This window comes from Ciconia boyciana, chromosome 9 (genome assembly GCF_034638445.1).
Source record: "Ciconia boyciana chromosome 9, ASM3463844v1, whole genome shotgun sequence".
NCBI classification, from domain to species: Eukaryota; Metazoa; Chordata; class Aves; order Ciconiiformes; family Ciconiidae; genus Ciconia; species Ciconia boyciana.
The window spans coordinates 39,951,940-39,979,756 of record NC_132942.1 but is presented as its reverse complement, the minus strand read 5'-3'; the positions used below and the strand labels follow the sequence as shown (position 1 = coordinate 39,979,756).

At 43.6% G+C, this 27,817-nt stretch overlaps 2 protein-coding genes across 6 annotated transcripts in view; one reads left to right on the top strand and one right to left on the bottom strand.

Annotated features, from left to right (window-relative positions):
• MAF (MAF bZIP transcription factor) overlaps positions 1 to 24,202 on the top strand; it is a 193,346-nt gene extending 169,144 nt beyond the window's left edge. Inside the window, exon 3 of the mRNA XM_072872406.1 lies at positions 23,632 to 24,202. The gene's annotated coding sequence lies outside the window, so the exon portion shown is untranslated. The remainder of the gene's footprint in view (positions 1 to 23,631) is intronic.
• WWOX (WW domain containing oxidoreductase) overlaps positions 23,663 to 27,817 on the bottom strand; it is a 541,832-nt gene continuing 537,677 nt past the window's right edge. The window contains exon 11 of one of the 5 annotated variants that reach the window (XM_072872386.1): positions 23,663 to 24,951. In XM_072872386.1, the coding sequence (XP_072728487.1) occupies positions 24,763 to 24,951 (189 nt within the window). In that variant the 3' untranslated portion in view covers positions 23,663 to 24,762. The remainder of the gene's footprint in view (positions 24,952 to 27,817) is intronic. The other 4 variants (XM_072872390.1, XM_072872387.1, XM_072872389.1 and 1 more) reach the window with 4 other exon arrangements.

Sequence of the window (27,817 nt, the reverse complement as noted above, 5' to 3'; positions counted from 1 at the left end):
TATTACAGTTGCACTACTGGGCTTAGGAGTCTGAGGTGTTTAGACACAAATGACAAGAATAATAACGAACGGTCCTAAGTGCCCTCCAGCTGAAGCCTCAGCTCAGCACCAGGTTTCCAGATCTCGTGTGATAGCTGGGGGAGATGCTTCAGAGGGGACCCCTGAGGTCCCGGGCAGGAGGTGCTGCCTGAGCAGGGACAGCAGGCAGCAGGCAAGGTGTGGCGTGGTGAGGCCATTGCATGGGATTTGCAGCCATAACTCTTCTCCCACGGCCTCATGGCTGTGAGATATAAAAGAGGCACATGGCCGGTTTCAGAGCATGTGAAGTTGGTGTGGGGTCACCTGGAGCTCTGGTGGGGACGGGCACTGCCCTGGGAGGGACTGCAGCTCCCCAGGGATGCTGGGGAGGCCACTGTTGCTGTTATTTAAAATACAGAAGCTCTCCTAACTCTCTTCAGCACAGTAAAACAGGCCATTTTTCAATTTTTTCTGGCAATTCCTTCCTCAGGGACCTTGCTCTCCCCATGACATGCCCATGAAACCCATTACCTTGAGGGTGGAGACTATATTGGGTAGTAGCTACCCAACAGTTAAGTGTTGAAATATATAATTAACCTCAGCAATCTGTCCCTCTGGGCCTGTGATGCTTCCAGAAACATGGCTGAAGCTCCCTGAAATCTATGATTTCAGCATGTACATGGGGCTGATGAGGTTCACCTGTGTCTCTGCTGATGGTGTTTTTCAAACTTGACCCTGAAAAGTCCACCTCTAGCAGAAGGAAAGCTTTTACCATGATGCTTCTCCAAATCTGAGAAACTTTTGTTAAGGGAAAGGCCATGGCAATAAACAGCCACAAATAATCATACGTGGTTGTACTGAACGCATGAGGGCTGGGGATTTAGAAGAAATACATGGTGATTAGGCCTGGATGGGAATGGAACCATCTTTCTGTCAAGAAAATTAAAATGGTTTGGAAGTTATCTATTTTGCCTGGCCTGGTTCAGGTTATGAAGCAATCATTGGAGCAAAGCAGACACGGATAGTTCTGTTCATTAAACTTTTAGGAAAGGATGTTACCACTGCCTTGCACAATAGTTGCAAGAAAAAGTTAGTTTGAGAAAGACTAATTGTGGCAGCGGGAGTGTGGTACGTGAGAGCAGGGCCTTGGTTTGGGAGCATTGTTCCCTGCCTTTCTGATGGACGTTTGCATTTAAATGGTAATATTGGTATCTCGTTTTCAAACAATATTTTCGAAAAATACTGTGAAACTTTTCTATTTGGAAGCCTAACTTTCTCACAGTAACTCAGCAGCGGTCTGTCCCTATGCACAGCCTAATGGATCAAAAGTTCAATTTCTGCATAGTCTATTACTTGCATACTCAATAAAATAGGATGCACGAATAGCTTAGCTTTTTTTCTCCCTTTTTTTCCCCACTAAAAGCAATTTTTCCCCTCAAAGATTACTGAAAATTACTTTTGCAAGTCAGTATGAAGGCTTATCAGTCCAGTGGTGTTCAGACCCCTTATTAACTGCCTCACATTACTGTGAACAAGAGCTGCTGTAGAAACCAATGGACTAAGAATGTAAAGTACATACTGCTGCTGTATGTTCCTATAGTAACCCTTTCCCATCATAAGTACCTGATAGACTCTTCTTCCACAAACAATTCTATCTTATTTTAAAAAACTTAACTTTTCTTATGCTTTGGGGCTCTATCAGTCATGGTATTTGTGACCGATGAGCACAGAGAGCAAACACTCCCCACTAAGGAAATATGTAGAAAGATTGCTTTCACAGCATGCTCAGGGCATATTAAAAAAAAATATGTTTCAGCACAAAAGGAAAAGAATTTAGCCTGTGCATGTCAGGCTGCTTTAAATATTTTATTGCCCATCTTCAGAATCAGTGAATCCCAGAAGCCATCCTTTCAGGCCCAGTCCTTCAAGGATATGGCGTTCTTCAATCCCATTGATTTCAGTGGGCCTTGAAGGCACTTCATAGGCCCAGTCCCATGCTGTAGAAATGTTACCCTGTGCATGCTCACCTATTACAGCTGCCAGGAGATCTAATACCCTTTGGTTTAGCTGACAAAGGGAAGTTAGGCAAGTTCAAAATAAAAACAAGGAAAAGGTTTTTAATAAAGAAGTCAGTCTTCCATGGGTTAAGTTACCAAGGGATGGACTCTCCCGTCCTATGAAGACTGTACAAGGACTCTACCTTCATTTCAAAAAAAATGCTACAGTTCGTGAAGACATCATGGGTTGCATGCAGGAACTGCAAAGCCAAAGTCTCCTGTCTGCAGTACTGGGATGGATATGGAGGTGAGGTGGTTACTGGAAGATCCTTTTACTCTTAAAAAGTCTGCACCCATTTCATATATGATAGAGTATCTGAACTGAAAGAAACCAAACCCAAACATGTCAAAAGAATATCAGTGTTGAAAACTGAAGGTCTTAAATGTCTCAGTTTTGCTTTCTTACAGGACTGTAAGTTGTCTTTCTTGTGTGCATCAGTCTGGGTTTGCATCATCAGCAGTCACAGGTTCATTATTTCATGCGGGGCATATGTAGTCACTCAATATTTCTTTTCATCCTTATCACTCAACAAGTAGCCGCAGACCTTATATAGAAAGGCTTCAGATGCTGCAGTGCTCTCTGCATGTTGTGCTTCCTCCTCGGCGTTACTGCCCTGCCCTCTCCCCATCACGCATGGGAAAACACATTTCACGTTCTTATGAGAGGAAGAAACATCAGCCCCACTGTAGAGATGAGGAAATGAGGCACATAGCAGTGAAGGTCAAAAGTTTCCATTTACTTTTGGTGCCCATTTTGAGACACCTAAACATGGTTTCTCAGAGCTCAGTGTCGCCTTTCGCAGGTGGCAAAGGGCAGTGCGTCTCTGGTGGGCTCCTGCCTCCCTGTCCCCAGGACCAGGGAGCTTGGCTTGGCTACTTCCACCCTCCGTAAGGGCATTGCCTCGTGGGAATGACCAAACGCGGCAGGTAAATGGCTGCAGAATGCCACAGCACCACTGAAATCGCCCTGCTCTCTTGACTTGGCATAGCGTGTACAGCAGTGCACGATGGGGTCTGCCTCTGTGGCTGGTTCGCCTGAGTTACAGGCACTGCAGCAGCTTTCACACACGGGGACTTCTTCTCTTTGGTGTGATCTGAGGAAGAGAAAACCAAGTTTCCAAGGGAATGGATACATTTTTGAGTAAAACCACTCTTTATTATAACCCAATCCCTTTGGGTACCCTGCCTTTTTTTTGTTCGTCGTAGTATTTAGGCTGGAGAAGAGCCTTTTGCTCTTGCACATTACTTATCACTCCAAACCTTTTATACTATTAATTTCTTATTCTAGCTCCATGTTTAACATGCAATATTGTAAATACACTTTCAGATTAGCTTGCTGAATGGAAAAAAAATTCTGTTCTTAAAAAGCTCCTCAAGGCGTGTTTCCCTAATGGACTAACTGCATTGCACATGGTTTCAGGGGAGTTACTCCCGTTCAGTTCACTTCCTAACATGTACTAGAATTTTTTTAACCTTTCACAGAACACATATATATAAACCCATGTCTTCTTCCCATGCTTGTGCTGACCATTTTGCTTAAAATTTTTGAAAAAAAAATCACTAGAGAATGCTACCAGGTTGAAAGTGGTGTTTTACACTCATTTTTCCCAAAGATAAATGATTACATAGGGGACAGAGAAAGGATAGACTGAGTCTTCTCTTTAAACCATATAGAGTCAACCTTTACATATCAGTCAGTTCCTAACTAGTGACCTATAAGTTGGTGGTCTCAGCCAGCTGCTTGCAGCTTGCCATTTGCGGTGAGGGTATGGGTATTTTGCAAGCGTGGGCAAATTACAGATTACTGGTGTATCATCGTGAAGGACACTTTCACCGATAGGCAGAAGGTAGGGCAAATGTGAGACATTTAGAAAAACCCAAAGATACTGCAGCGGCGACACTGGGAAGAGGGATGGGTTCTCCAGGGAGCTCTCCTTTTGTGAGGCCCCTGCCTCCAACTTAGAAGAAAACCGAGAGCTGCCAGATCTTCTACTGGAGCTACAGAATTATGAGGAGAGGAATTGAAAGCAAACCAAAACAAAACCCCAAAACTCATTTGTTTTATTGCTCATGTGTATGTTGGGTTCCTGTAAAAAAAAAAAAAAAAAGAAGAGGAAATAATTTTAACCTGTGCATTGGCACAGAAAGTCATGGAAGCCAAAAGTATATACAGGTTCAAAGACAAATTGATGAAATTAATGCAGGATATTATATGCAGTGTTTGGGATGTTCTTGCTTTTGGAGGAAGAGCTGTTCCCTCCAGCACAGCTCCTTGTCCCTCCTCCCTCCACATCCTTCCAGGGATTTGCACAGGGCCCAGTCAGAAACCAGCGGCTGGACTGGATGAACCATCAGCCTGAACCACTCTTGCAGTTCCCATGGTCTTAAATTTGCCTGCAACAAAAGTGCACATATATCAGTTTGATAATGTTAGTTGCAGCCTGGACAAAAATACAAATAAGCCACATGGAGCGAGACATTGTGTATGCAAAGTAAATCAGCGTGCAGAAGCAACAAATCAAAGACATGCTGCTGACTGACAATAGTTTGCCCTAAAATAAAAAGTAGGTCTGTCCGTGGGCACAAGGAACATACTTATTACCTTCCCTCTATCCTGCAGAGCTTTTTAGGTGAGTGAGTACTGGTCTCGCTCAGGCAATTTACATGAGCGGAAGTGTGACAAACGGGGACAGTCCCTACCTTGAAGTAACAGGCCACAGAAGGGAAGTTTAGCAAAAATAGGAGTCATTAATAGTCATTCCATCTCGCTCTGTGGAGTTCACTGAGGTTTAATTAAAGCACTGATATGTTTTTGACTGACCTTATTTTCATACGTGATAATCAGTAAACTCATTATCATTTTTTAAGCTTGGTTTTGAATCTAGCTAATTAGCACTCTGTGGGTCAGCATCTAAGTTAAATAAAGACAAGGAGGAAAACTCCAAGATCTGCATATTTTGGATGCTCCCTGCAAAGGAGGGTGGTCATCAAGTAACGTCACCAGCAGAAGGCTGAGCTGGCACTGACGGGCCATGTTTTGAGGCGCTGGCTGAGCACCAGCCACGCAGTGGGGACAGGACCCAGCTGAGGCTCCGGCTTTGACAATCAGGGCATGGAAAAGGATGCAAACACCAGCTTTCTGCAGCTGAGCCCTTTGAACCCCTGACCTATACCAGGCAGGTCTGGAGAAGAGCAGGGCACAGATTTCATAGTTCCCCGTATTACCTGCAGTTAGCATATGGGGAATGAACAGAAGGACAAGAGGAGCACCACAATTTGCAGCACTGGCATTTCCAGGAGGGAAACGTGACCCTCTCCGTGTTCAGCGTGGTGCTCAGCTGCTCCTGGGACGGGCCCCATCCCAGGCTGGATGGACCTTTCCCTCGTACTCAGCCTCCTTCCACCAGTTGATCCTCCTGGGCTTCTCCTCCTGCTCTGAGCTTCCCCGAAGTTACAGCTTGCAAAGCACTCGGTGGGTGGGAGAGGTCGTACTTCAATAAACACCGTCGACTCTTACCACAGGAGACACAGCAGCAGCTGGGATTCCCAACAAGAAAACTGGCAGGAGGAGAGAGGGATGAGCAGTACCAGGCAAGAGTCGGAGGGGAGTATTGAAGGGGGCGTCCCTTCTCTTAGAGGAGGGCAAAGAGCACCAACCACATCATTCCAAGTGAGGAACGGCGGCCTGGGCCACATGCGATGCTCCAGTCATGGTCATATGTGTCCTTATCATTCCCATGGAAAGCAAACTATCACCATCTCCAGTGGTCAGAAATCACCAAGGGTTTAAATGCTGGGGAGGAAACAAATAATTATAATACTTAGCACCTGGCTTGCACTTTGCACATTGACAGCACTGCACAGCCATCAGCTAATGAACTGAACGAGGTGTTCAATTACACAATGATTGTTAACGCTCAGTTAAAACCTACAAAACTGAGCACCAAATGGTAGAGCTGCAATTTCAGCTGGCGGCTTGTAGACACTTCCTTCGTAATCACGGATGGTGCTTAGCAATACTTAAAACAAACTATTTCTCCTCTTCCTCCAGCTTTTCCCGATGTTTGTGTGTAATGGCCTGTTCTTAAATGAGCCTCTCCTTTTCTAGGAGCTTGTAAATCTTATGTTGTAAGGCTCTGGGTACAGTATATGTGAGGTATGCTAGGCAGGCTGTTGATTTTCTTAGAAGAAGGCTCTGTTGCAAGGCTTTGCCAAACCCATGATCCACACAAAAAAAAAAAAAAAAAGAAAAAAAAAGCCAGCCTGTAAAGTAACTAAAACATTCAGCCCACTCTTTATATCTGCTATAATTGAAACCTGACCAGTCTTGAGTTTCTTTATAATTTAGAATTTGACAAAACCTTCCACACGTCCTTTATGCATGCAGACATGCAGACACATGGTTGTAACAGCCACATGATCAGCTGCAAAACTAATGGCTGAAGCATGTGATAAATTGCATTTATTCTTCACCTTTAGCTGCTTCACCCATATGTTGGCCATCTCCTTTGCCCTGCACGCAGTGATCCATTGCCGTGGGGCTACCTTTCCTGTCCTGCTCCTCTCTGCAAGAGCTGCTTTGTGCCTTTCAACAGCCAGCCATAAATCTGCTTCTTCTTTTTCATCCTGGCAAAATGACAGAACCCCTCCACCCCCAAAGGCAGAAAATTCCCACTGCTGCAGAGTCCTGCCCCACCGACTCCCTCTGCGCTGCAGCTGTTCCCAGCACCAAGCACTTCTTTCATTACTTGCACGGGACAGGCAGGGCCGTCCCCGTTGTGATGGCTTTAGCAAGCACATAGAGCTCCAGGGATTTCCTCTGCAGGGGGAATTTGGCAGCTCCCATGGCTGCCCAAATCCTGCCCAGACTGTCCCGGGGAGGAGGGGGAGTCCGTGTGTTTGATCCACCATGAGTGTGCCGAGACGAATTACATGAATGCACTTTCTCCAGATACTGCTGTCTAAAGAAACTCACACTTCTGTCTCTGCAAGCATCATTTTATCCTCAATTGTATGACCCTAGATGATAAAACTGTACAGAAGTGTAGCTTGCTGTTATTTCCTTCCCGTAATCCAGTTTGCACTGAACTGACAACATTTTCCCTTCTCTTTTGCTCTTCTTGCAGAGCACCCAGAGTACAAGGTCATCGGGGGGAAGCATACCATTGTCTATTTATGTGAAGAGGCTTTTTGATGCCTTAAGAAGCAAAATAAGATAGCTGATGTTATGAAGGTTAACAAGGGGCTTCACATCTGGGTGAACGAGAGCTCACAAGAAGAGGCTCGATGCCTCCAGCCATCGCAGAGGCAGCGTTTCACTGCTGCTGGCAGTGTGGGGACTGTTACCTGTCTCGTATTAAATGACCTTTATTCAGATCAGCCGTTGCATTGCGCCATGCACGTGTCTGGTCTTTCTTTCTGGACACGGTGTGGAATTTGTTGGATGTTGCTTCAGCAGTTATCCTTAAGGGACTGAACAAATTTTACAGTCACAGGAAGGGAAAGTCGTAGGAGCTGCCAGGTTAGAGAAAGAAAAGAATTATTTCTAAACTTGAACTACCAAATTTGATGGCAGGTGTAACAAAGCGCAAGTACCCTCTGCCTCAGAGAGAGGCATTGGCAATGTTTATGTACCCCTAATTTTGCAGACTCTGAAGACACACAGTGCTGCAGTCTGACTGAGATATCTGCATGCATCAGAGCCCTGCAAGACTTCAAAATATTGCTGCTGTAGTGAAGTATTTATGGCATTTGGAGAACGAGACTGGGACAAAAAGCTCCAGGGGTCTAATCCTGGCCCTGCTAGTGAATTACAGTGTGACTTCGGGCACAGCATTTCCCTTGCCTTTCTATGGGAGTTCAGCTTGTGTGACTGTGAAACGGGTACCACAGGACTGACCTGGTGCCCAGGTGAGCTGGCAGGGATGATGAATTCATCCCCAGGCTATGCAGCTGCCTGGTGCTCCCCGGTCCCCTTCGTGCTGCCCTGGGAGCAAAGCCCGGGTGCCCCAACCCTGCGCATGGTCAATACCCTCCCACAGCGCTGCAGCCCTCCTGTCCACCTCCCTCCCAGGGTCCCTGCCAGCCCCAGGCATTCGCAGGGTTTCATTCGCTCCCCGAGATGAGGTTTCCTTCCCACACCAGTGGTGCAAATTTCCACACTCGCTTTGCACCAGGCTTCCCACACCAAGTCAAACCGGACGATGCTCCCACTCGCTGATCGCAAAAAGCTGCAAGGTGAACAGTGCTTTGCCCTACTGCTATGCATACTCGCCACAGATTATAAATATTACTCTGGAAAATCAGTCATTAATTAGTTGAAATTGCATTAATATACTAATGGAAGTGGTGGGGTTTTTTCCTTTTGGCTGAGGGAACAAACAAGAATACTTACAAGGGTCTTTTACAGAACAAAGCGGTGGAAGCAGCAGAGGAGACGGTGCTTTTAATGAAATGTGTATATTTACTTGTAAAAATGCGCTACAGATGCATATGCCGGGTAATAAACAAAGGGCTGAAAATCTGTCTGATCAGCAAGTCTACGACTAGCTACTAATTAGGTGTATCTCATTTAGGAAAACCCACTTGGCTGCCTGAGTTTTGTTTGAGGGGGACGGGACACAAGGAGAAGGAGGTGGCTGTGCTGGAAGAGCAGCGACAGTGATGAGACAAAGCAAGTTTGAAGCAAATCTCTCTCAACCTCTACCCCAGACATGAAGGCCAGACCCATTAGCATCAATTCCAATAAACTCTGGGGTTTTTTAACCTTTCCCTCATCTATCCTGGAGTCTTCTCACTGTCTGCTAGTGCAGCGCAGGGAGAAACCCCCCTCGGAGAGGGGTGCGTGACCGGGGACCTGGCTGGGCTCCCGAATGCAAACGCTGCGGGGCCAAGGTCCTCCCCTCTCCACAGGTCAAGGCACCAACACGTGTTTTACATACAATTGGAGCAGTCGTAAGGAAAGCAGCCCTACTCTTGGCAGTTGTGAAGAAAAAGAGCGCAGTGTGGGTCTCAACCGTGGCGCAAAGTAGTCCTTTAAAAAAAAAAAAGTGGTCTTCATAAATGAGACTTTCTTGGCTATGATCATTAAAATAAATGGAAGCAAAGAGATTAATAATGAAGTAACCCAAGCAAATCAGACAACGTAGCCTGTCTCCCGTCCATTTCAATCTGAAGTTCATTTTGGCTCGTGCATCTGAGTCTGAGTGAGTTTTCCTGATTGATGGATGATAGCTCACATCCAGGTATTTTTTTTTTTCTGTTTACACTCAAAAGGTTTTAGAAAGCATGGTTTTGGAAATACCCATTGTCTAAGTCCAAAAATATATAGTTAGTTTCTAAATTGATTTTTGTAGACAGATGCTATTTCCATTTCATTTCACTTGAGAAGAAGTTATCTGTTAGAATTTTGAAGTTATCTTGCTGGCTGTGACAAAGAACAGCAAAATACCATAGCAAAAAAAAAAAAAAGAAGAAGAAAAAAAGAGTTGATGACAATTTTATACCTAGACAAACAGATAAAAATAAAGGCATCCACGTTCTCTTATACACCAAATTCAGTGTGAGGCATCAAAGTCTCAGACCATGCTGAACATTGTGGCAGTACCCTAGAGCAGCATCTCCCCACATGCTTAGCACATAAATAATCCCCTCAGCGCGTACCCTCGCACGCCCATGGTTCAGCACATGCTAAAGCGCTTTGCTGCGTGGGGTCAGCACATGTTTTGCAGTCCTGCACCCTACCCCTGTGAAATCTGGAAGCCTTGAAGGCCTGTCAAAGGTGAGATGAGATTCCCACGTGCCGGCTCTCTGCTCGGAGGCCTCTGACACCGACGCTGATGCCGGGTCCGGAGATGCTGCACCCAGCCTGCAGGCCCGCTGCCGCGGCTGGGAGAGCGAGCTGGCCCTCGGCAGAGCCTCGAAGGCGGCCCTGATAAAGACATAAGTGTGAATAAAGTAAAGAAATAAGCTCTCATTAAGCGCTTCGTGGTCTGTATGGCGGAGCGGGGATAGCGGCTGCTGGGAGCTAATGCGTGACCCTTTTGCTGCCATGAGCAGCGGTGCCCAGCCTGGCTCCCGCTGCTGGGGAACGGAGGGGGTGGCTGGCAGCGACCTCCCCCTCAAGGGATGGGGACCGGGTCTGGGTCAGAAATAACCCCCTCTTGGGCATCTTCCAGCCCCACTGCAACAGACGTCTGCTTTGGAGAGGGCTGCGGGGCTGCTTCCCCGCTCAGCGAAGGGGCAGGAAGGCATTCCTGGAGGTGACTTGTTGGCTGAATTCTTGCCGAAAGGATTACGCTAATGCGGCTGGGATTGCGTCGCATTATTAATGGTGCGGTAGGGTTTCTAGAGCCTTGCGCAGGAGTCTTTTTATTTATTATTTAATTCTAAATAAACAAAATAAATAAATCATATCATTTATATGCTATACCGGTAGGTGCAATGGAAAAAGCAAAGATGGATGGATAATGTCACATTTTAGCCTAATAGCTGTACAGTTTCATGTTATATTTACGCTGTTTGATGTTTAGCTGCATCAGTATCAGAATATTAAAAGCATTTTTTAAAAATCAATAATTAAACCTGGATTTCATTATTATTCAGAGCATACAAATTCACAGACCAGTTGTATTAAACACGATACAAATATCATACTGTATGTAATTGCACTCACACTAATTGCACATTCTGGCACATTATGGGGTAATGATGCTTGAAGTTACCAAACAGTTCAAAGATCAAAGGCCACGCAGTCAAAGATTTTAAAATAAAGCTCCTGATTTGTGAATTTATGATAATGTGCTAAATTTGACCTCTTCCCCTCATGTAAATAACTATATATAATTATATAATTATATAATAATTAGCCTGTGGTCCACAGCAATTACAGAGTTATTCCACGGGTATCTGAGCCCTGATAAGGACGGCGATACCTGGCATCTCCCCCCGCCTCCTGCTCTGCATCTCTAACTTTCCATCAGTTGCACACGTGAAAATATCCTGAGCTTTCCGTGTCCGTTTTGCTGTGGATTTTGCCAAGGCTAGACTTTTATCTCTGGTTGCTGGTTCTGTTTAATTGGTAGCTTGCAGATAATAGCAACTCAGAGGAATATTATTCATTCATCTTCAAAGAGCTGGAAGCCAAGAGAGTCTGGTGGGGCACCCAGGAAGCCTTGCAGAAGACTGAAATGGAAAGGCAGCATTTTTATCACCTTACTCATTCAGAAAAGAGAGAGTGAGAGAGCAAGAAAGAGCGAGGCAGCCTGACCAGGAGCCAAAAGGAGATGATTATGTGGTTATCCAGAGGGATTCTTTCTATTACTTGAAAAATCAGAGCACAGATTTAGAGAGACAGGTTGATGTGCTCAGGAAGATCAATGAATATGAGAGGTTCATTGATGGCATATGCTTGGGTTTAGACATAAGTGGCAGCTTCAGAGGTAGTGACAGCAGAAGGGAAGGAAAAAGCCGACGGTCAGTGGCATGCCCTGGGGTCTGCACTGGCAAACAGAGTACCCTTCCCAGCAAGAAGAGGCGGCACCAGGGCCTTGAAGCAGCAAGGTTGGATGAGATTTCAGCCGTAGATGTCAAGGAGTGGAATTTCAAGAAAAGCACAGGAAACAAGCACTCCTGAGAGAAGCTCTGGTGGAGCTTGAGATGTGCTGGTGGTGGGAAACGGTGAGGAAGGGGCTCAGCAGTGCCCTTGGAGGCAGCTGCAAAATGCAAACAAAACCTCACCCAACAAAATACTCACAGCTTCCCAAGGGGCAAGAGGTTTTTTCAAGTGTAAATGTTTGCTCACGTGGTTCTTTTATTAAACCACCTTGCAAACCCTTCTCATGAACAGTTTTAAGATGCTCTCCTGTTCTCTACAACTCTTTCGTTTATCCTGGTCTGCAATCACTTCAACAGACTCATCCAGCCCGTTGTCTGCCAGCAAAAGCACTTGGTCCTGCTCTTCAGCAGAAAAGACTGTCCATCTGTTACACATTGATAGAGTGAGCTGCTGAAGATAGAAGGACTAGAAATATTTTTGTTGGCAAGGAGGAAAAGGCTTGGAGAGAAAGTGAGTTAGGGACAATAAAGATAGCCAGGAACTCTGGAGCACCGACCTCCAGACGCATCCAGGGTCATCAGGGAAAGTATATCAAATACATTAACAGATATCGGGAGCCAAGAACTAATTTTAAGGAGGGCTGGAAGATATTCTTGCTGGTTCGGTGAACATTTTAAAGCAACCGAGGCAGTTGCTAACATTATGGAGCTTTTTGCTTGTTTGTTTCATCTACTGTCTCTTGCAGAGGCATTCAGATTTCCAGAATTTAGAAAGCTAAAGTCATTGATTCTTAACTTCGGGCAGTCAACAAAATCTGAAAACTTATTTTCCTAATGGTTAGTGGTGTATAGGAGTTTCTGTCTGTATTTTATATCTTAATAAGCCTTGACGATGTGCAATGATTTAAGTAAGGCACATACTTTAAGGCAGTTTGCAAGTAAATTTTGTGATGGCCACCAATGTGATTCCAGAAAGTTAACTGTGGTTGCAGATTTAACTATGAATGGGTTGTTTTAGGACTTCTTTACGAGATCCATTTAAATGCATTTTATTATCAAGTCCACATACAAGAATGGATGCTTCAAAGCAAACTGGAGCAGATTCAGTACTGAGCATCTGACCTGATCTCTGCTGATCCTGAGTGCTGAATAATGCCTCTTTCGCCTTGTTACTATTGCATTAATTTTCAGGTTCTTTTGGCTTAAATATGGAGGACTCTTTGGAAAACTGCAAAAAGAAATATATTTTAGATTTGCTAACCATGAGATACACATCTAAATTGTCAAACTGAAAAGTATATGTGATAAAAGAATATAAAATTCTGTGCTAAATCTAATGTATAAAATAACTAATCAGGCAAGCAGGAATCCAATAAAAATATTAGTGCGGAAAAAAATGGAGACAAAGGACGAAGAACTGAATTTCTTGATTTCATTTCTTTCCTCATCTGAAGAAAAAAATGCTGGAGTGGCTTCAGACAGAGGGCATAATGATGGTGGGGCAGAGGAGAAAGCAGTAAAAGAAATAGCCATGGTGAGGCCCAGAATTACGGTCCAAGTGATTCAGCAATACTCAGATTCCAGGGGATTCAAAACGCAGACAGTGGGGGGGGGGGGGAACAAAAGCATTTTAAAGCAATCATATATTAAAATGTCTATGTATATATGCATGTGTGTGTGAGAAAGAGAGAGCTAGCTATATATAAACACATATTTGTACATGTATATACATATATTCATGGGAGTGTGTCTGTGAATGTAGATCTGCACAAAAGATGCCATTAACCTCCCATTCAGGAGTAATGGCATCCACGTGAACAACTGCTCTGCAATTGAGAAAGTATTTGAGAATTGTAAATTGCCAAAGGGTTCAAAAACCAGGGGACTGATATAAAAATTAGGAAATTAAGACTAATCAGGTTATTCAGATGGAACTATTGTATTTCATTCAAAGTGCAGTAAACATATGGATTAATCAGCCAATAAGACCACTGAGGCAAAGACTGTGGCTCGTGCTCTGGAAAAAATGATTTCTTTTAATTTTTTTGTAATTTCTACTTGTTCATGGACATAAAACAAATATTTCGATGACTGACTGACCAATTTGCTGGTAAAAGTTTGAAGAGTAGTTCAATTGATCACCATGGATGGATTTTTCATTCCATTCTTTATTTGTTTTGAAGACAAATTGTGGTAGTTATTTATTTTCTGTGTTTGTTAAAGTCTGCCCGCTTCAAGTGCTCCATATGCAATTTACACAGTGAAATAATAAGCTCATGTAAAGGCTTATTTTAAATCCTAAGCCCTGCCCAGCTCTCCCCACGGCATGCCACTCGGTCCAGCAGTGCCTGAGTTCTGGGGTAAGTGCCTTCACTTGGTGCCTTCAACGACCTCTGGCAGGGCTTAAGTGTGAGTGCCTGTTTGTGCAATGGCATTTTTAGCTCAGGTTTTGGGGACTTAAGCTGCTTTAGTACTTCAACAAACAGGTCACCATCCTGGTTTCAGCTTTTGGGGGGTTTTTGCCAAGCCGGTATAAAGCAGATGCAGATGAGAGCAAGGTGATAGTGCATATAAAGTGCTGGTAGCTCCCAAGAACATTTGGGAACCAGGTCAGAGAAGTGGTGGTGTAAACCACAGCTTTACCCTTACACCTTGTTCTGCTGACCGGCGAGAAGGAGTAGGGGAAACGCTGCTATACGGGTGCAGGTAGGATTGCTGCTGTACCTCAGCCGCCCTTGGTCACAGCCTGACGCGCTTGGGCTCTTGGTGAAGAGGGGTTTGCCCTGGAAACCACTTGCCATGACCTACAGAAAGGGATGACATGCTCAGCTGAGGTGCGCTTTGAGATTATCCGACAGGGCAATGGGCAGATGGGATTTAGCGCAGAGTTGTGCAAATGAAGGTGGGCAAATCCAGGATAACTGTGAACTGGGCAAGATGGTATAGAGGTGCTGGAAAAGGGATAAAAAAAGCTGTTCTCTAGTTCATCTTCAGCGGTGTGGTTATGCACTCACAAGTGTAAAAATGTTGGTGAGGAGACAGCAAACTGACATTTGCAGGCATTGACGTGCAATGAAGTCGCTGCAGAACAGGCCCCATTTGCCAGCACAACCCTGAAGCCACAAGCACAGAGGCGATGGCAGAAAATGCAGGTCTCTCAGCGTTGCCTGTATTTACATAAAGAAATTTCACTTCAGTTAAAGCTTCCTTGGGAATACATGGGAGGGGGTAGCTCTTCAGCTGAGGATGCTGTCTCAGCCTTATGTAAATACCTGTAGAATTGCTCAAATAGTTCATTAGTAGCTTATGAGTTTGTGTGCTTGCATTCCTCGCTAGCTCTAATTGCAAGGATGTTGATTCGTACTGCATCCGACCGGAGCTGGCTAACAGATTCTCTGCTCTATTGCCCCATTAAATGAGGTGTTACTGTATTTGACTCAAGCTGAAAAGGATCCCTTCCCATTTAGTAAAGAGACCGGCTAGGGCTGACCTAGCTGGGGGCAGATTTCCTTCCAAATCTCAGAGAAGTCCTCCTGAATATGAAATGTTAATTGTGGCAGGAATTAAGGATTAAACAGTCATGGCTTCAGGTTACTACTGGGAACTGGAATCAGGATTACAAAGGAAACTGGGCCATGCCCTCACAATGCTATTACCCCAGTTCTCGAATCTAAAAAACCTTAGAAACTCATCCTCGGTGACTAATAAAAACTAGTCTAAATTGTGCTTACTGAGGCCTGAGGAAAAGAGTCATAATTGTGCAGCCATAGTTTGGACACCTTTCAAAGCAGAAGATAACATCAAGGACAAGAGAGTGAAATTCGGCCCTGATTTCTACCCTCTGCAACCTTTATTAGCACCAAAGCTCCAGCGTTGGCCGTCCATCAGGCCGCAACCTCACCTCCTGCCCGGGAGCGACAGTCCCACGCCGGAGGCCAGCCACTTGCGCCTCGAGTCACTGCGAAGAGAGCAAATATGTTGCAAAGGCATTTCCCCTTGGGCAGAGCGTCGGAGGAAGTCCCTGCGTAAGTTCAGCCTCAAACCTGGGGCAACCGATACCCTCAATGGCTGCATCCCCTGTGGGCAGGCACGGGGCTGGGTTCTGCTCACAGCGGGGTGAAAGCCAGCTCGAGCTCCCCCACAGCACCTACTGAAGGGCTCAGCGTCAGGGTGATGCCCCCCATTCAAGTTCTTGGAGGGGGATGCTCAGACGGGCTAAATATTTATGAAGGTGCGAAACCCCGTACCTGATCCCAGAATACAAAGCCATCGAGATGAACGGGAAGAAAAAGAAATTCTGTGGTTGAAATTTATGACATGGTAGCACATACTTAATAACCAATTAAAGCCAAGATTTATTGGGAGCTAACTTACATTTGTATTATAAATAGAACTAGAATATACTGTTACAGAACAAAAGCAAAACATCTTAGCATTTAATATTGTAAAAGACAAAGTAATGTAATGGACCCTAAATGTTAATGGGTGTAAAGATTTACACTTTAATTGCATTTTTAAGTCATCTTATTTTACCGTGCTCTTTTTTCTATGTACATAGAAATCAACAATGTGCTGCAACATTATACTTAGTAGTGGCAAGACCGACTTAAGGAAACCTGTTATTATAGGCAAGATCAGTTTATTACTTACAAATCCTTGCAAACATTTTAATTGAAATGAGCAGTGGACTTTCACTGACCTTGGCTGTATGTGTGTGAGACCTTCATAGCAAATTAGGCTGGTGAAAAGTGTGTGTGTGGGAAGCCAAGAAGGGAGGGAGTGGTAACAATTTCTATTTGTAAAGCCAACAAATAAACTATATTAGATTCAGGGATTTGCTTTATGACAGAAAAAAAAAAACCAACTAGCAAATGATGAAACGTGAAATTACATCTGATGAAATTATCAAATAGTAATGTTGTATTTATTAAAGTATTATCAGCTATAATCCAACTTTGGGATGATATCTGAGGCTGGCATTGTAGGACCTGCTTTCACAGCGTATAGAAATGTTACAAACTTCCCAGAAACTGATTCCTGTGTTCATAAAATTTCTCTTCCAGTTTGTGTTACTGCTTCAAGATTCATAAGCTGAGTTACAGTTATAGATGAATCTAACTCATATTACGTTTGAAAAAATAAATGTGCACTAAAAGTAATTAAAGCATGTTGGTTCATGAATAATACACCATTTTACTACTATTTGCAGAGTATAATGAGACAAGCTACTAAATTGACAATGAATGCTCTATTATGTGATTGCCAACTGTTTTATAAGATATTGAACAGATTCATTTATTCTATCATCATGTGCATTATCAAGCTATTGCTTTTTAATAAATTAATTTCTCCTATGTCTCCAGAGCCTTACTTTGAAATCTGGCTGAAGGCATAAATGAAATTAATTTTGTGGTCTGAGTTTAACTACCAGTGCCGGGTGACTTGCAAATACCGCGTCGCAGTTGGCAGCCGCCACAGAAGGGGATTTCTGCCGGGTGGCCGCAGCCGCGGCACGCTGGCCCCGGCAGAGGGGCTTAATTGCGACGGCGAAGGATGCCTTTTAATAGCCAGCCGACAGAAATAGTCGCCCCTACAGGGTAGGGCTCTCTGGCAGCTCTTGTTTATCAGGGGCTCTCCTTGCCAGTCATCCCCTTCCCCTGCCCTTCACCCCCACCCACTAACACACCATAAATTGACCCTTTAATTGTTTAGCAGCCTAAACCTGGTGACACCATTCATTGACTGTAAAGCAGCACTTAATCCCTGGTTGGGTGATAGTGTCATTAGGAAAGTAATGTGATTGCCGGGAAGAATCTTCCATCTCGGCAGCACGCCGTGTTGGAGGAGAGGATTATCTGTGAGCCCTCGGCTGGGGCTGAAACAACACGTAACGTCCATACAGCCCCGATGCTGCAGAGCTATTTCGCTCGATGGTAAACAACTTCTAATTGCGGCTGTTGACAGGGCTCACCGTGTTATAACTAACCTTGCTGCAATGTTATTATTTCTGAAGGGAGCCTTTCTCCATATTTTTAACAATAAGTCTGACAGGTGTCATATTAAAAACAGGGCTTAATTCTAATGCAACTATTCCCACCCGCCCTTCCGTTTTCGTTTTTGTGCCTCTGTAATGCATGAATTTCTCCTGCTCATAAAATTAAAGGAACAGCTTTGCTGGAAGGAAAATACTTCTGGTCCGTTCGTAGTGCAGGTACATTCGAGATGGTCTCAGTACCACCTCCCCTTCTCTTCTCTTCTCCAGCCACACCAGCTCAACGCTGGAAGGGAAAGAGAGGGAGAGAAATAAAGCCTTCCCTGGGATGAGAGGTAATTCAGGATCCATTGAAACGAAATTTCAGGCTTCTTTTGAACTGTGACCCACGGCCGCCGGCCGGGCGCTCCGTGGGCTGCGCAGCCTGTGATGCATTGCTGACTGCTGTCCACCAGAGACCGAGCCCAGGCCAGCAGTTCACTTACAAGTTTACACTGGATTTAAGTCAAAATGCTAAAACGCTGGTGTTCAATCACTGCTAACTGTGTGCTCGGCAGACAGCTCCCAGCAGACTCTGTGCTTGTAAAATCCAATACGCCAAATAAAGTAAGGGTTTATGGAGGTGCGAGGGGTTCAGAAGACATTATTTTTCCCCCTTCCCTCCTGCGTGGTTTCTTGTGAGGCTGCTTTTCAGGCGCTGGGACGGCTTCAGCTGTGCCCCACGCATAAACCAGGCAGAGGCTCAAAGCGCAGAGGGCTGCATACAGAAAGGTGCTACCCATTTCCATAACCTTTCCCCATCTCTCCTGCCCTTCCTCTCAGGCTGCCTGCAAAAGGCAAAGTCCATTTTAAGGCCACTAGTTACGTGCTGATGTGATGATCAGAGTCGGGAGCAGCGTGGCTCCCACGCATTCGCTTTCTCTCTCCTCCCTTTGCAAAAAGCTTACACGTTTCACACCCGCAAGCATCACACACGTTTCTCAATCCCCGTTAAGAACATTACAGAGCTGCTCAAACTGCCGCTGTTCAAGGATAACGCCAGCTCAAGGAAAAGGGTGCCTGGTTTGCCAGGAGGGATTGTGTAAATCCAGTGTACAAAGCCCCTAATTTAGACTGTGCTCGCATATCCGTGGGCGCTGCACCAGACCTACGTAAGGTTTCCATATGAACAATGCGCACGGTGCAGACTTCATTCCCAAAGCGTTGGCTGATGCTCAGTTTTTAAAACAGTTATCTTAAAAGAGTAAAGATAACCAGACAAAATCGTCTCACCAGGCATTTGGTGATCTGTTCTGTACCCCCTTAAGGTAGATGATCTTCTGGGATTCAAAAAAAATATATATTATTTCTTCCTCTCCTTTTTTTTTTTTGCATAAGCAACTGCCCAGCAAATTGATAAGAGCCCTTTTTAATTAGATAGTGAAGTTGTATGGGTAATGTTCCATATAAAAGGTCTATAAAACACACCAGAATTAATAAAATGACTGCTTCTCATTTAATTCAGGTCCTCCAAAAGGATCCGTATGTCTTGCTTTGGTCTGTTTGTAGTACTTCTCTCCACCACCCAGCCATGAATTGATTAAAATCACATTCCTCACTTAAAACTGGAGCCCAGTTGGTAAGAGATACTGGATAGTAATTAAGGTCTGTGCACAGACACATGAACCCCCATAAAAAAAAAAAACCCAAAAGGAATCATTGTGCATCGCTTGGATTATATGCAAACACAGCTCATGTTGACAGCTACCTCTGGATGACTCCATCAGTACACACTTTATCTCCAGCTGTCCAAGTAATTTTCCCAGGATTTCGCCCCTCTTTTTCACTCCTCTCCACACAGATGGATTAGAGCAACAAACGGTTTACATGCTGCACATCATTAGCTATCCTCCCTCACTACCCAGCAGATAACAACTGGGCTCTATCATCAGGACATTCATAACACCTTGACACTTTTACAACTATGCTGTTCTCTGCCAGAGCAATCTTCTCTTTTAAAGCATGAAGCTAATTCACGAAACACCGGTTGGAAAGTACTCTGCAAACGCAACAGGGGTGGGGGAGAGAAGAAAAAGCACAGCCCAGAAGAGGCATCTAGTAAATAACGTAGTTAGCACTGTAAAAAAAAAAGAATCAAGAGAAAAGCAGCAAGTTCTTTCTCTCCAAGATACCTATTTTCCCGTTGCCTCTGTCCCACGGTGAAGGACATCAGCAAACAGGCACACATCTGCCGGCCATATTTCAATGCTACCATCACCGTGTCGTCCAGGCACCGTCAGTGCCTGGCGTCAGCGCAGCTCTCGGCGATTGCTGGCTGAAGCAGGCAGAGGGTTTGGCTGCGAGGATCCTCGTTCGGGTGCTGCGCTCCTGGTGATGGCTTGGCTGCTTCCCCTGGGGATGGGGATGGGTTTCGCTAAGGGACCTCTTTGCAAAGGGACCGGTTGAAGGCTTCAGTCAGTAGTGCGTTTGCTGTCGGGTGTTACCAACAGCTATTCTGGTTTTCCTAAACCGCCTCCAGTCTCAGGGCATCTTGACTCTAAAAGATTTGTTAATAAAACAATGTATTCCCTGCGTAGGTTGGGATCCTGCTTCAGAGACCATGCATGCTCAGACATGGGCTTACATCTAGAATAAAATACAAGCCTACATCAGCCACTGTGGATGGAAAGAAATACATTTTAGCAGTGTTTTCCAAGCTTCTCAGCATGCCCCCCTGCCACCCCAACCACACATCTTAATGTATAGTATATGCTTGTTTAAAAAAGAAATACATAAGGAGAAAGAGTAATTACTGTAGCTTAAATTCAGTCTGATAAGAAGGGTTTGCACACTCTGAGCAGCTCTTCCACTGCCATTCAGATTATGAAAATATAATCCTAGAGAACCTTGTCAAGATAAATACAGAGCATGAAATGTATAGGCAATTTTTCCCCAGCCACATATAATGATCAATTCCAAAGCCACAAGTGATACCAAAGGACAAAATAAGATCTGTCTAGACTTTCTCACTTACAAGATATTGATCATTCCAATGGTAAACTGGTTAGTATAAGTGTGTTTGGCTTGAAAGGTCATGAGCTTAACACCTGACAAGGAGTTATTCAACCTTGATATAAGACAAATTATTGCAGTGTTGCTGGAAAGTCTTTCTCTAATAAAAAAACCTGCCTGGTCTGAGAATATCTGAAATTTGTCTTATGGATGTCAAAAGAAAAAGCAGGAAAAAAAAAAAAAAGTCAAGACTTGGCATGAGTTTCTGCTGGTTCACCTCTGGTTTTGCAAGTAGAGGTCCCAGAAGTCAGTTACTTTCTGGGCAGACCATGGGCAACATCTGCTGCACGGCCAGCAGTGGAAGCTGTCACTGACTGAAATGGCACCTCCATTCTCCTAAGAGCTTCTCTCCTAAGAGCTCCTAAGAGCCTTCTCCTAAGGCTCTTCATTCCTAGCAAGGGAGTTTGCTTGCTCACCTACGTGGACTTGACAGACCCAGGGCACCCATACAGACAGGGGCAAAGAACCCACCATTAAAATGGGAAATGTTGACTTTGGAAGAAAAGCAGAGGGGAAAGGGTCAAGCAACGCCCTTCAGCGTGCGGGTGGGAAATGCTCTGTGGCATCACCCTCCGATGCTTCCCCTTCAGAAAGTCCTGTGGGGCTAGAGCGGCGTATCAGAGACACAGTCCTTACCCAGCCTCCTCCTTTTTTATGGGGATAACTAGCAAGTGCTTATTAGGACAATTAGGAGCTTGATGTAAGTTTGCTGGATCTTTTCCAAGAACTATAAATACCCGATCTATTTTGCTTTATCCAGTTCTTTTTGTTTTGCTGATATGATACTAGTTAAGGTTAATGGGGTTTGCTTTAATATTAGACACAGGATCACTTAACTACCTTTAATGAACACTGGAGTCAATGCATTGTGGAATAATTCACACCGACATTGCCTCAGGTAAATCAACCGGAAAAATGTAAGCCAGTCAAATAAATAAATCTGACTGGCTGTAAATGTGCCAAATTTTACACCAAAATATATTTGAAAGCCAATGACTTAGGCACATCTAGGATATTAAAATGGAGGGTTTGGAGTCTGTTTCTTTTCAATTGCTTTTCCTTTTTAATGTCCCCTGCACATCCCTCCTGTGCTGAAACCAAGCTGAGAGTGCAAGAAAAATTATTTTCACAAGTGTTTCTAATAGAAGCAGATGCTCTGCAGCTTTGTGCCATTTTTTTATTTGGAATGAAAATGATTTAAAAAAAGAAAAGCTTTTTTATGCATGGCTATCTCAACACAGGAGAATGAGCGACAAAGAGGAGGACAGAGAGAGGGGGAGAAAAGGAGAAAAAGAAAGAGAAGAAGAGAAAGAATGAAAGAGAAAGAACAAAAGAAAGGAAAAGTAAGAAAGAAAGAAACAGAGAGAGAGAAAGTAATTTTTTCTCAGTTGGAGAAAATAGTGACAGTGAAATTCTAGACAGGGTAATACATTGTGTCAATAAATATTTATTAACCAGAAACAGGAACCAGAGGAACCCGACCAACTCAGTGAAGTTAGGGGGGTAGCTTACTTCATACTAATGCAAAACTATGCTAACATTAAAAATGCTTTTACCTCGTAACACTGAAATAGTGAGCCTTGTACACAGGAAAAACACCTCCCAGATATTCTTTGAAGGAAGGCAGGCAATCTCTTGAAGTACTGAATTCTCATGAAAGCATGTAATATTTCAGCAATAAGGAATTACAGGGTGTTCATTATCGGTTATTAATGTTTGCCTAAGTAGAGCATAAGGTCCAGGCCTTCGGGGGAGTGCAGAGCTCCCAGCATCACTTAATTACTGCCTCTTCCTAACCCAGCAATGCCAAGCTCTGATGCAAAGCTCTGCTGTCATAGACCGGCTGTATTATTAGATGAGAGCAATTCTGTTTGGCTGTGAAAAGGAAAAATAATGCATTTGAGAAGGCTGTTGCACAGGTGACAGAAGTTAATTAGTTTTTCTCCCCAGATAAACTCCAGACAATACAAAGAATTTGACTGTAACCATCACCTCAACTTGCAAACCCTTAGACCCACACCACTACAGTTTTCAGACATTACACTATACCAGCATCTGGCACAGACTGGACAAAACTTCTAGGAGACAAGAAAGAACTTCCCCCCCACACCCCAAAAGGCTGAAAAGAGGTGTTGCTCTTTCTGGAATAGCCCCTTTTATTTCTTTATTCCACCAAATGTTTCAGTGCAGGAGCAAGCTCATTAGGATGTGCTGGCCTTGGGGAAGGGGCTTGCTGCAGATAGCAGAGGAAGACGCGTGGGCAGGATTGCTTATTTACTGAAGGCTGTTGCTACACAGGTGGTGTAGCAGGTATAAGCAAGGCCATATATTCTTTGCTGCTGCTTTAGGAAAAGACTGTGGCGTCAGGTAAGGAAGTGGCCAACTATGAAGCGGCTGAGGCTGCACTTGGGCAGAAGCTTGAAGGATGTCAAGGGCTTTGGAGAAAAGAAAAAGCCCTCATTTCCTCTGTATAAAGCCAGCTCAGCTAATTCACCCTCAATCCGAGGGCAGTGGCTCCCAGGTTCCCCCTGTCCACTCGGAAGAAATTTAATTTCACAGATACAGACTTGTAGAGATTTCAACTCTTATGTGCATAGGAGGCTGAACATCCCCTACCTGAGAAGAGCTCGCACTAAACCAGAACTAGCCATAAACTCAAAAAAATAGAGTCAAAAAATTGTAATATATGACTGTAAGGTGTAGCTGTTACATTGCAATATCATAACTCCTTACATAAGTGTGGTGGGTGTTTTGATGGGAGGATGCTATGGCTACTTCTGCCAGGTGAATGCGTGCCGTGACTCTAACATCTATTCAACAGCTAATCAAATGCATTATGATTGCAGACAAGAAAAATCAAGGCAGACTGTTAGCAATAAATCATAAATAATAAGGGAGTCAAATAAGCTTCTATTAACAATGTGTCCTTCTATTTATTTGTTTATATTCTGTCTACAGAAAATGTGATGCTGGACTGGGGATGGCTTAAGACAACCTTCTGGCATGAAGACAGCTACAAAGCACAAAATACAAAACATGAACTCAGAAAGAAACAAGAAAAAAACAGCGTTTTCTTGGCATCAACAAGAAGCTCTTTATTTTTCCTCAAGTTTTCTTTTCTAAAAAAAAAAAAAATTGGAACTAAGACATTTGCAGAAACGAGACAAACTTTCTCTTCAGGTGACAATATTCAAGCAAGCATGTTGTTTTATTGAATTTAAATTGAAGGAAAAAAAAAAGACAGATTTGGAATGGGATACAGTATCAGGAGAACTGAGAAACTGTGAACTTTGAAAGAAAGAAAACCTCTTTAAAAATGTGAACTGAGAAATGGATGGAAATACCATTTAAACCCCTGATTACACCCTGTGTATTCTTAAGGAGACAACATCATCTTTGCTAATGCAACGGTATTTAGGGAATGGTTTACAACATATCTTTTATTATAATCTTTTAAGAAAAAACCAGAAATATTTAATTAGCTGTGAATTTACCATTTCTGTTCAGATGTCTTCTTGCACCTTCTTTTTCTAGACAGCACAGATAGATGTATTTGCAGCCAGCAGCCAAGGGCAGGAAAGATTTCTTTCCTTAATAATCTTTTTATTTGCCACACCCAATAAAATCCTTGTAGGGAAAAAGAATCAACACAACTACCATCTCCCGATCAATACCTAAAGCCTAACAGACAGTAATTATCAAAATAAAGAGGAAATCCCATACTGGGCTACGTACCTACCCATTAATCAAAACAACAGAAAATATCTGCAGCATTGCTTTTCTAAAATAAGACAAAAGATGCCTCCTTGGGTTTCACTTTGAACAGGCTATAATCAAAAGAAAGAGAACCAAGACTAACTAAGCCCCAGGAAGCCGCATTGTCCCTTTAACCCACAGTATTCCCCATCTCCCATTAGTACTTAACATTTTTCACTATGTTGTGACTGCTATTATTTCATTTAACACTGGTTAATCTGTATCTGAGGTATATGGAAACCCTCTAGATGATAAGATTGGACAGGTTCCAGTGTTGGCAGTTTTCGAGCGTGCACACACTTGGTGTGTTTTGATCCTTCCAGGAGCTCCCTGTTATTTGGACTGCCTGCCAATTCGTTCTTGGATCAGCCTCTCGCTCAGCTCCCACAGGGCTGCGGCCGTCGCTTCGCCCTGCGCCTCCTGCGACGGCAGGCAGCGGCAGCAGTTGTTGAAGTACATCCCGCCCAGGCCCTCCAGCTCCGCAGCCGTGGCGCAGTAGACAGTTGTGGCAGCTCCTTGTTGCTGGAATTGCAAAAAAAAAAAAAAAAAAAAAAAAAAAGAAAAAACCTATATAAATATATATATATATAATAATTGTAATTTTGACTGTGGTCCTTTGAAGCTGTGCATCTTATGAAAGCATTGGTGAAAAGCATTGTGGCTGGCAGGGTAACCCACCTGGTGACAAGGCTGAAACCCTGCGGAAGGTGCTGCCGGCCTGCTGGCCACTTATTTACAAAACACCTTAGTGAGGACTTTTTTTTTCTTTTCCTTTCCTCTTAGAGCAAAAGGAAAGAAAAAGACAATCCTGAACCCCAGCCCCAGTCTCGGGTCTTTTGCCCCTTTTCAATAAAACCTTGGATCAGCGGCAGGGAGCGTCTGGCCTGACGCAGAGGGGCAGGGTCTGCCCGCGTGGTGTTTGAAACCAGAAAGGTTGAGTCAGGTTTAAAAGCAGCACCTCAAAACTTCCCGGTTTCCCTTTGCAAGACAGAAAGCACCGTACACCTTGGGCAGCCCTGCTTCCTAATCCTGACCAGCAATGCAGGCTGACGCAGACACCCATTTTGTTTGTTTGGGTTTTTAAACCTCTTGTACAAAATTAATCTGGGCACTCCAATTAAGACCTATCATGTAAAGTGCAATCGGGATCGGTGCCAAACCTGCCCACACATCTTTGATCAACAGTTTCACTGTGGCAGTTGTCACCACTGCCTTGTAAGAACGTTTGTCTGCTGCAGGCAGAGAGGGGTTCTGATTGTGCAGAGACGCGAGGCTTTCCAGTGGGTTTTTTTGTTCGGTAACAACCATTTCTCACATCTCATAACACTTTAAGAAATGGAGCGGGTAGATTAGAGGCTTTTGTGGATCGGGGTTTCTTTTTCTTTTAAATACCAAGTGAACTTCTGTTCAAACAGGAAGAATGGGTTTCTCTGAATTTCTTTAACAGAAACCTGGAGACCGAGGCCACAGAGGGGCCAAGTACCCCTGTACCGGCAATGAGCTACTCCCTGGAACAGATTAAAAGTGCAGTGCCAGAATAGCTGTAAAGAGGACAAGAAGCTAGTTTGCTCTGTAAACTATAATTAAAAATAATAGGTGAGAGCGCATAGCAAGACACAATGCTAATTTAAAACCGATACAGTTTATCTGGCATCTTATGATTATTTATGTACATCTTAGTCCTTTCTGTGGTAACTAATTATGAGCTGATAGGAATCAGAATAAAGGGGCTGCCAAGTATGATTGAAAAAGTAAACGAAGAGAAATTAGATGTTGCCACATCAGGATAATTTAATGGGGAAAGAGAATAGGCTTCAATCTCTTGTGATTTTCCTCCAGTTCTTTTTTTCTGGCCTTTCATTGTTACAACCAAGGAAACTCAGGGTGCTGTTAGGGGGTCAATCTGCAGGAGACCTCTATGTTACATTCTCATCCTTCAAGGGCAGCAAGCAGTCTAAAAAGCCCCAGTTCTCCTTAAATGAGGTGTCTCAATTTTGTAACTACAAAGAAGGGCATGTTTGTTTGCAAGACATGCATTTTTCTCAGAAGATGGGATTAAACTGATAACGATGACTCCACAGCTTAGAAATGATCTCCCATCACAAGGTAAATCAAAACTGTCTCTATTAAGTATTTTGAAAGGCATATATTTATCAACAGACCAAAATATTTTTAAAGTTAGTATAGTACATCGTACTCCTCTTATTAAACCAGTATGTTTTTTAAAAAAGAGAAAGTATCTTAAAGGCGGTAGCAGAAATGGAAGAGAGTTCTACTGAAAGTAATATTAATAGAGAACAATAAAATTCCTATGCTCATTTGAACTATCCTATAAAGCTCCACAGCACAGGTATGATCACCATATTCAGCTGTTTAGAATGATTCAAAGCCCCTGAAGAGTATTATTAGTTTTTTGCAAGCAATTCAACTGGACTTTTATTAGAAAGGTAAAATTAAACTAAATTGCTCAATGCAGAGTGAGAGCCCTCAAGCTATTGCTGAAAAGCATCCGTCCAGCCAAGCTAAACTCAGGCTAGCTCTAATAGAATTCAGCTAATTCATAAAACGGAAGTTTATCAGAGCAATTTAAAATCCAAACCAAACAATAATTTATCTTTTCAAATGAGTCAAATTTGACGACTTTTAAACAAAATTCTCAGCAGGCAGAAAACCGTCCCACGGTATAACAGCAGTGCTTTATACCTCGAACATTGACACAACCTAGACTCCAAAAGAAGAGAATAGTTTTCCCTGTGTGAGCGTAGGATATTTACTTTAAGCGATAAAAGATTATGTGGCTGGAAGCCCAAAGCACTTTATCTTGCGATGCCTCCAGTGTTTCACTGAGAACTGGATGTAAGCAATGTGCCATTTGCTTTTTGGCTGTGTATATCTTTACTTCTTTCTAAATGTTTCAATCTTTCTAAATGTTGGCTGTTTTGGAAGAAGAAAGTTCAATGGTTCTATCATTGAAAAATAGAACCTTTCTTATTACTTAAGAGAAATGCAGTCATATTTATCCCTTCGTTGACAGTGGGTAAAGCTTTAATATCTCAGAATAATGGACAAACGTGAACTCATCAAGCCTAGGAGGTTCCTTCAGATGGAAAAACTACAAAACAGAAGGTAAATCCCAGATTCTCAAAGCCATTTAAGCATCTGATTTCCTTTGGTGAATGTGAGCTAGTTGCATTCAGACATTTGAGGATCTAAGTGATTTGCCCAAGGACAGAGGGGAACGAGTATCACAGAATCACAGGAATCAAATCACACTTTGGGTTAGGAGGGACGTCAGGAGGTCTCTAGCCCAACCTCCTGCCGAAAGCGTGACACCTAGGAGCCCCATATACGCCATGCTGAACAGGAGGCTCCTCAAGGGACGAAGTCC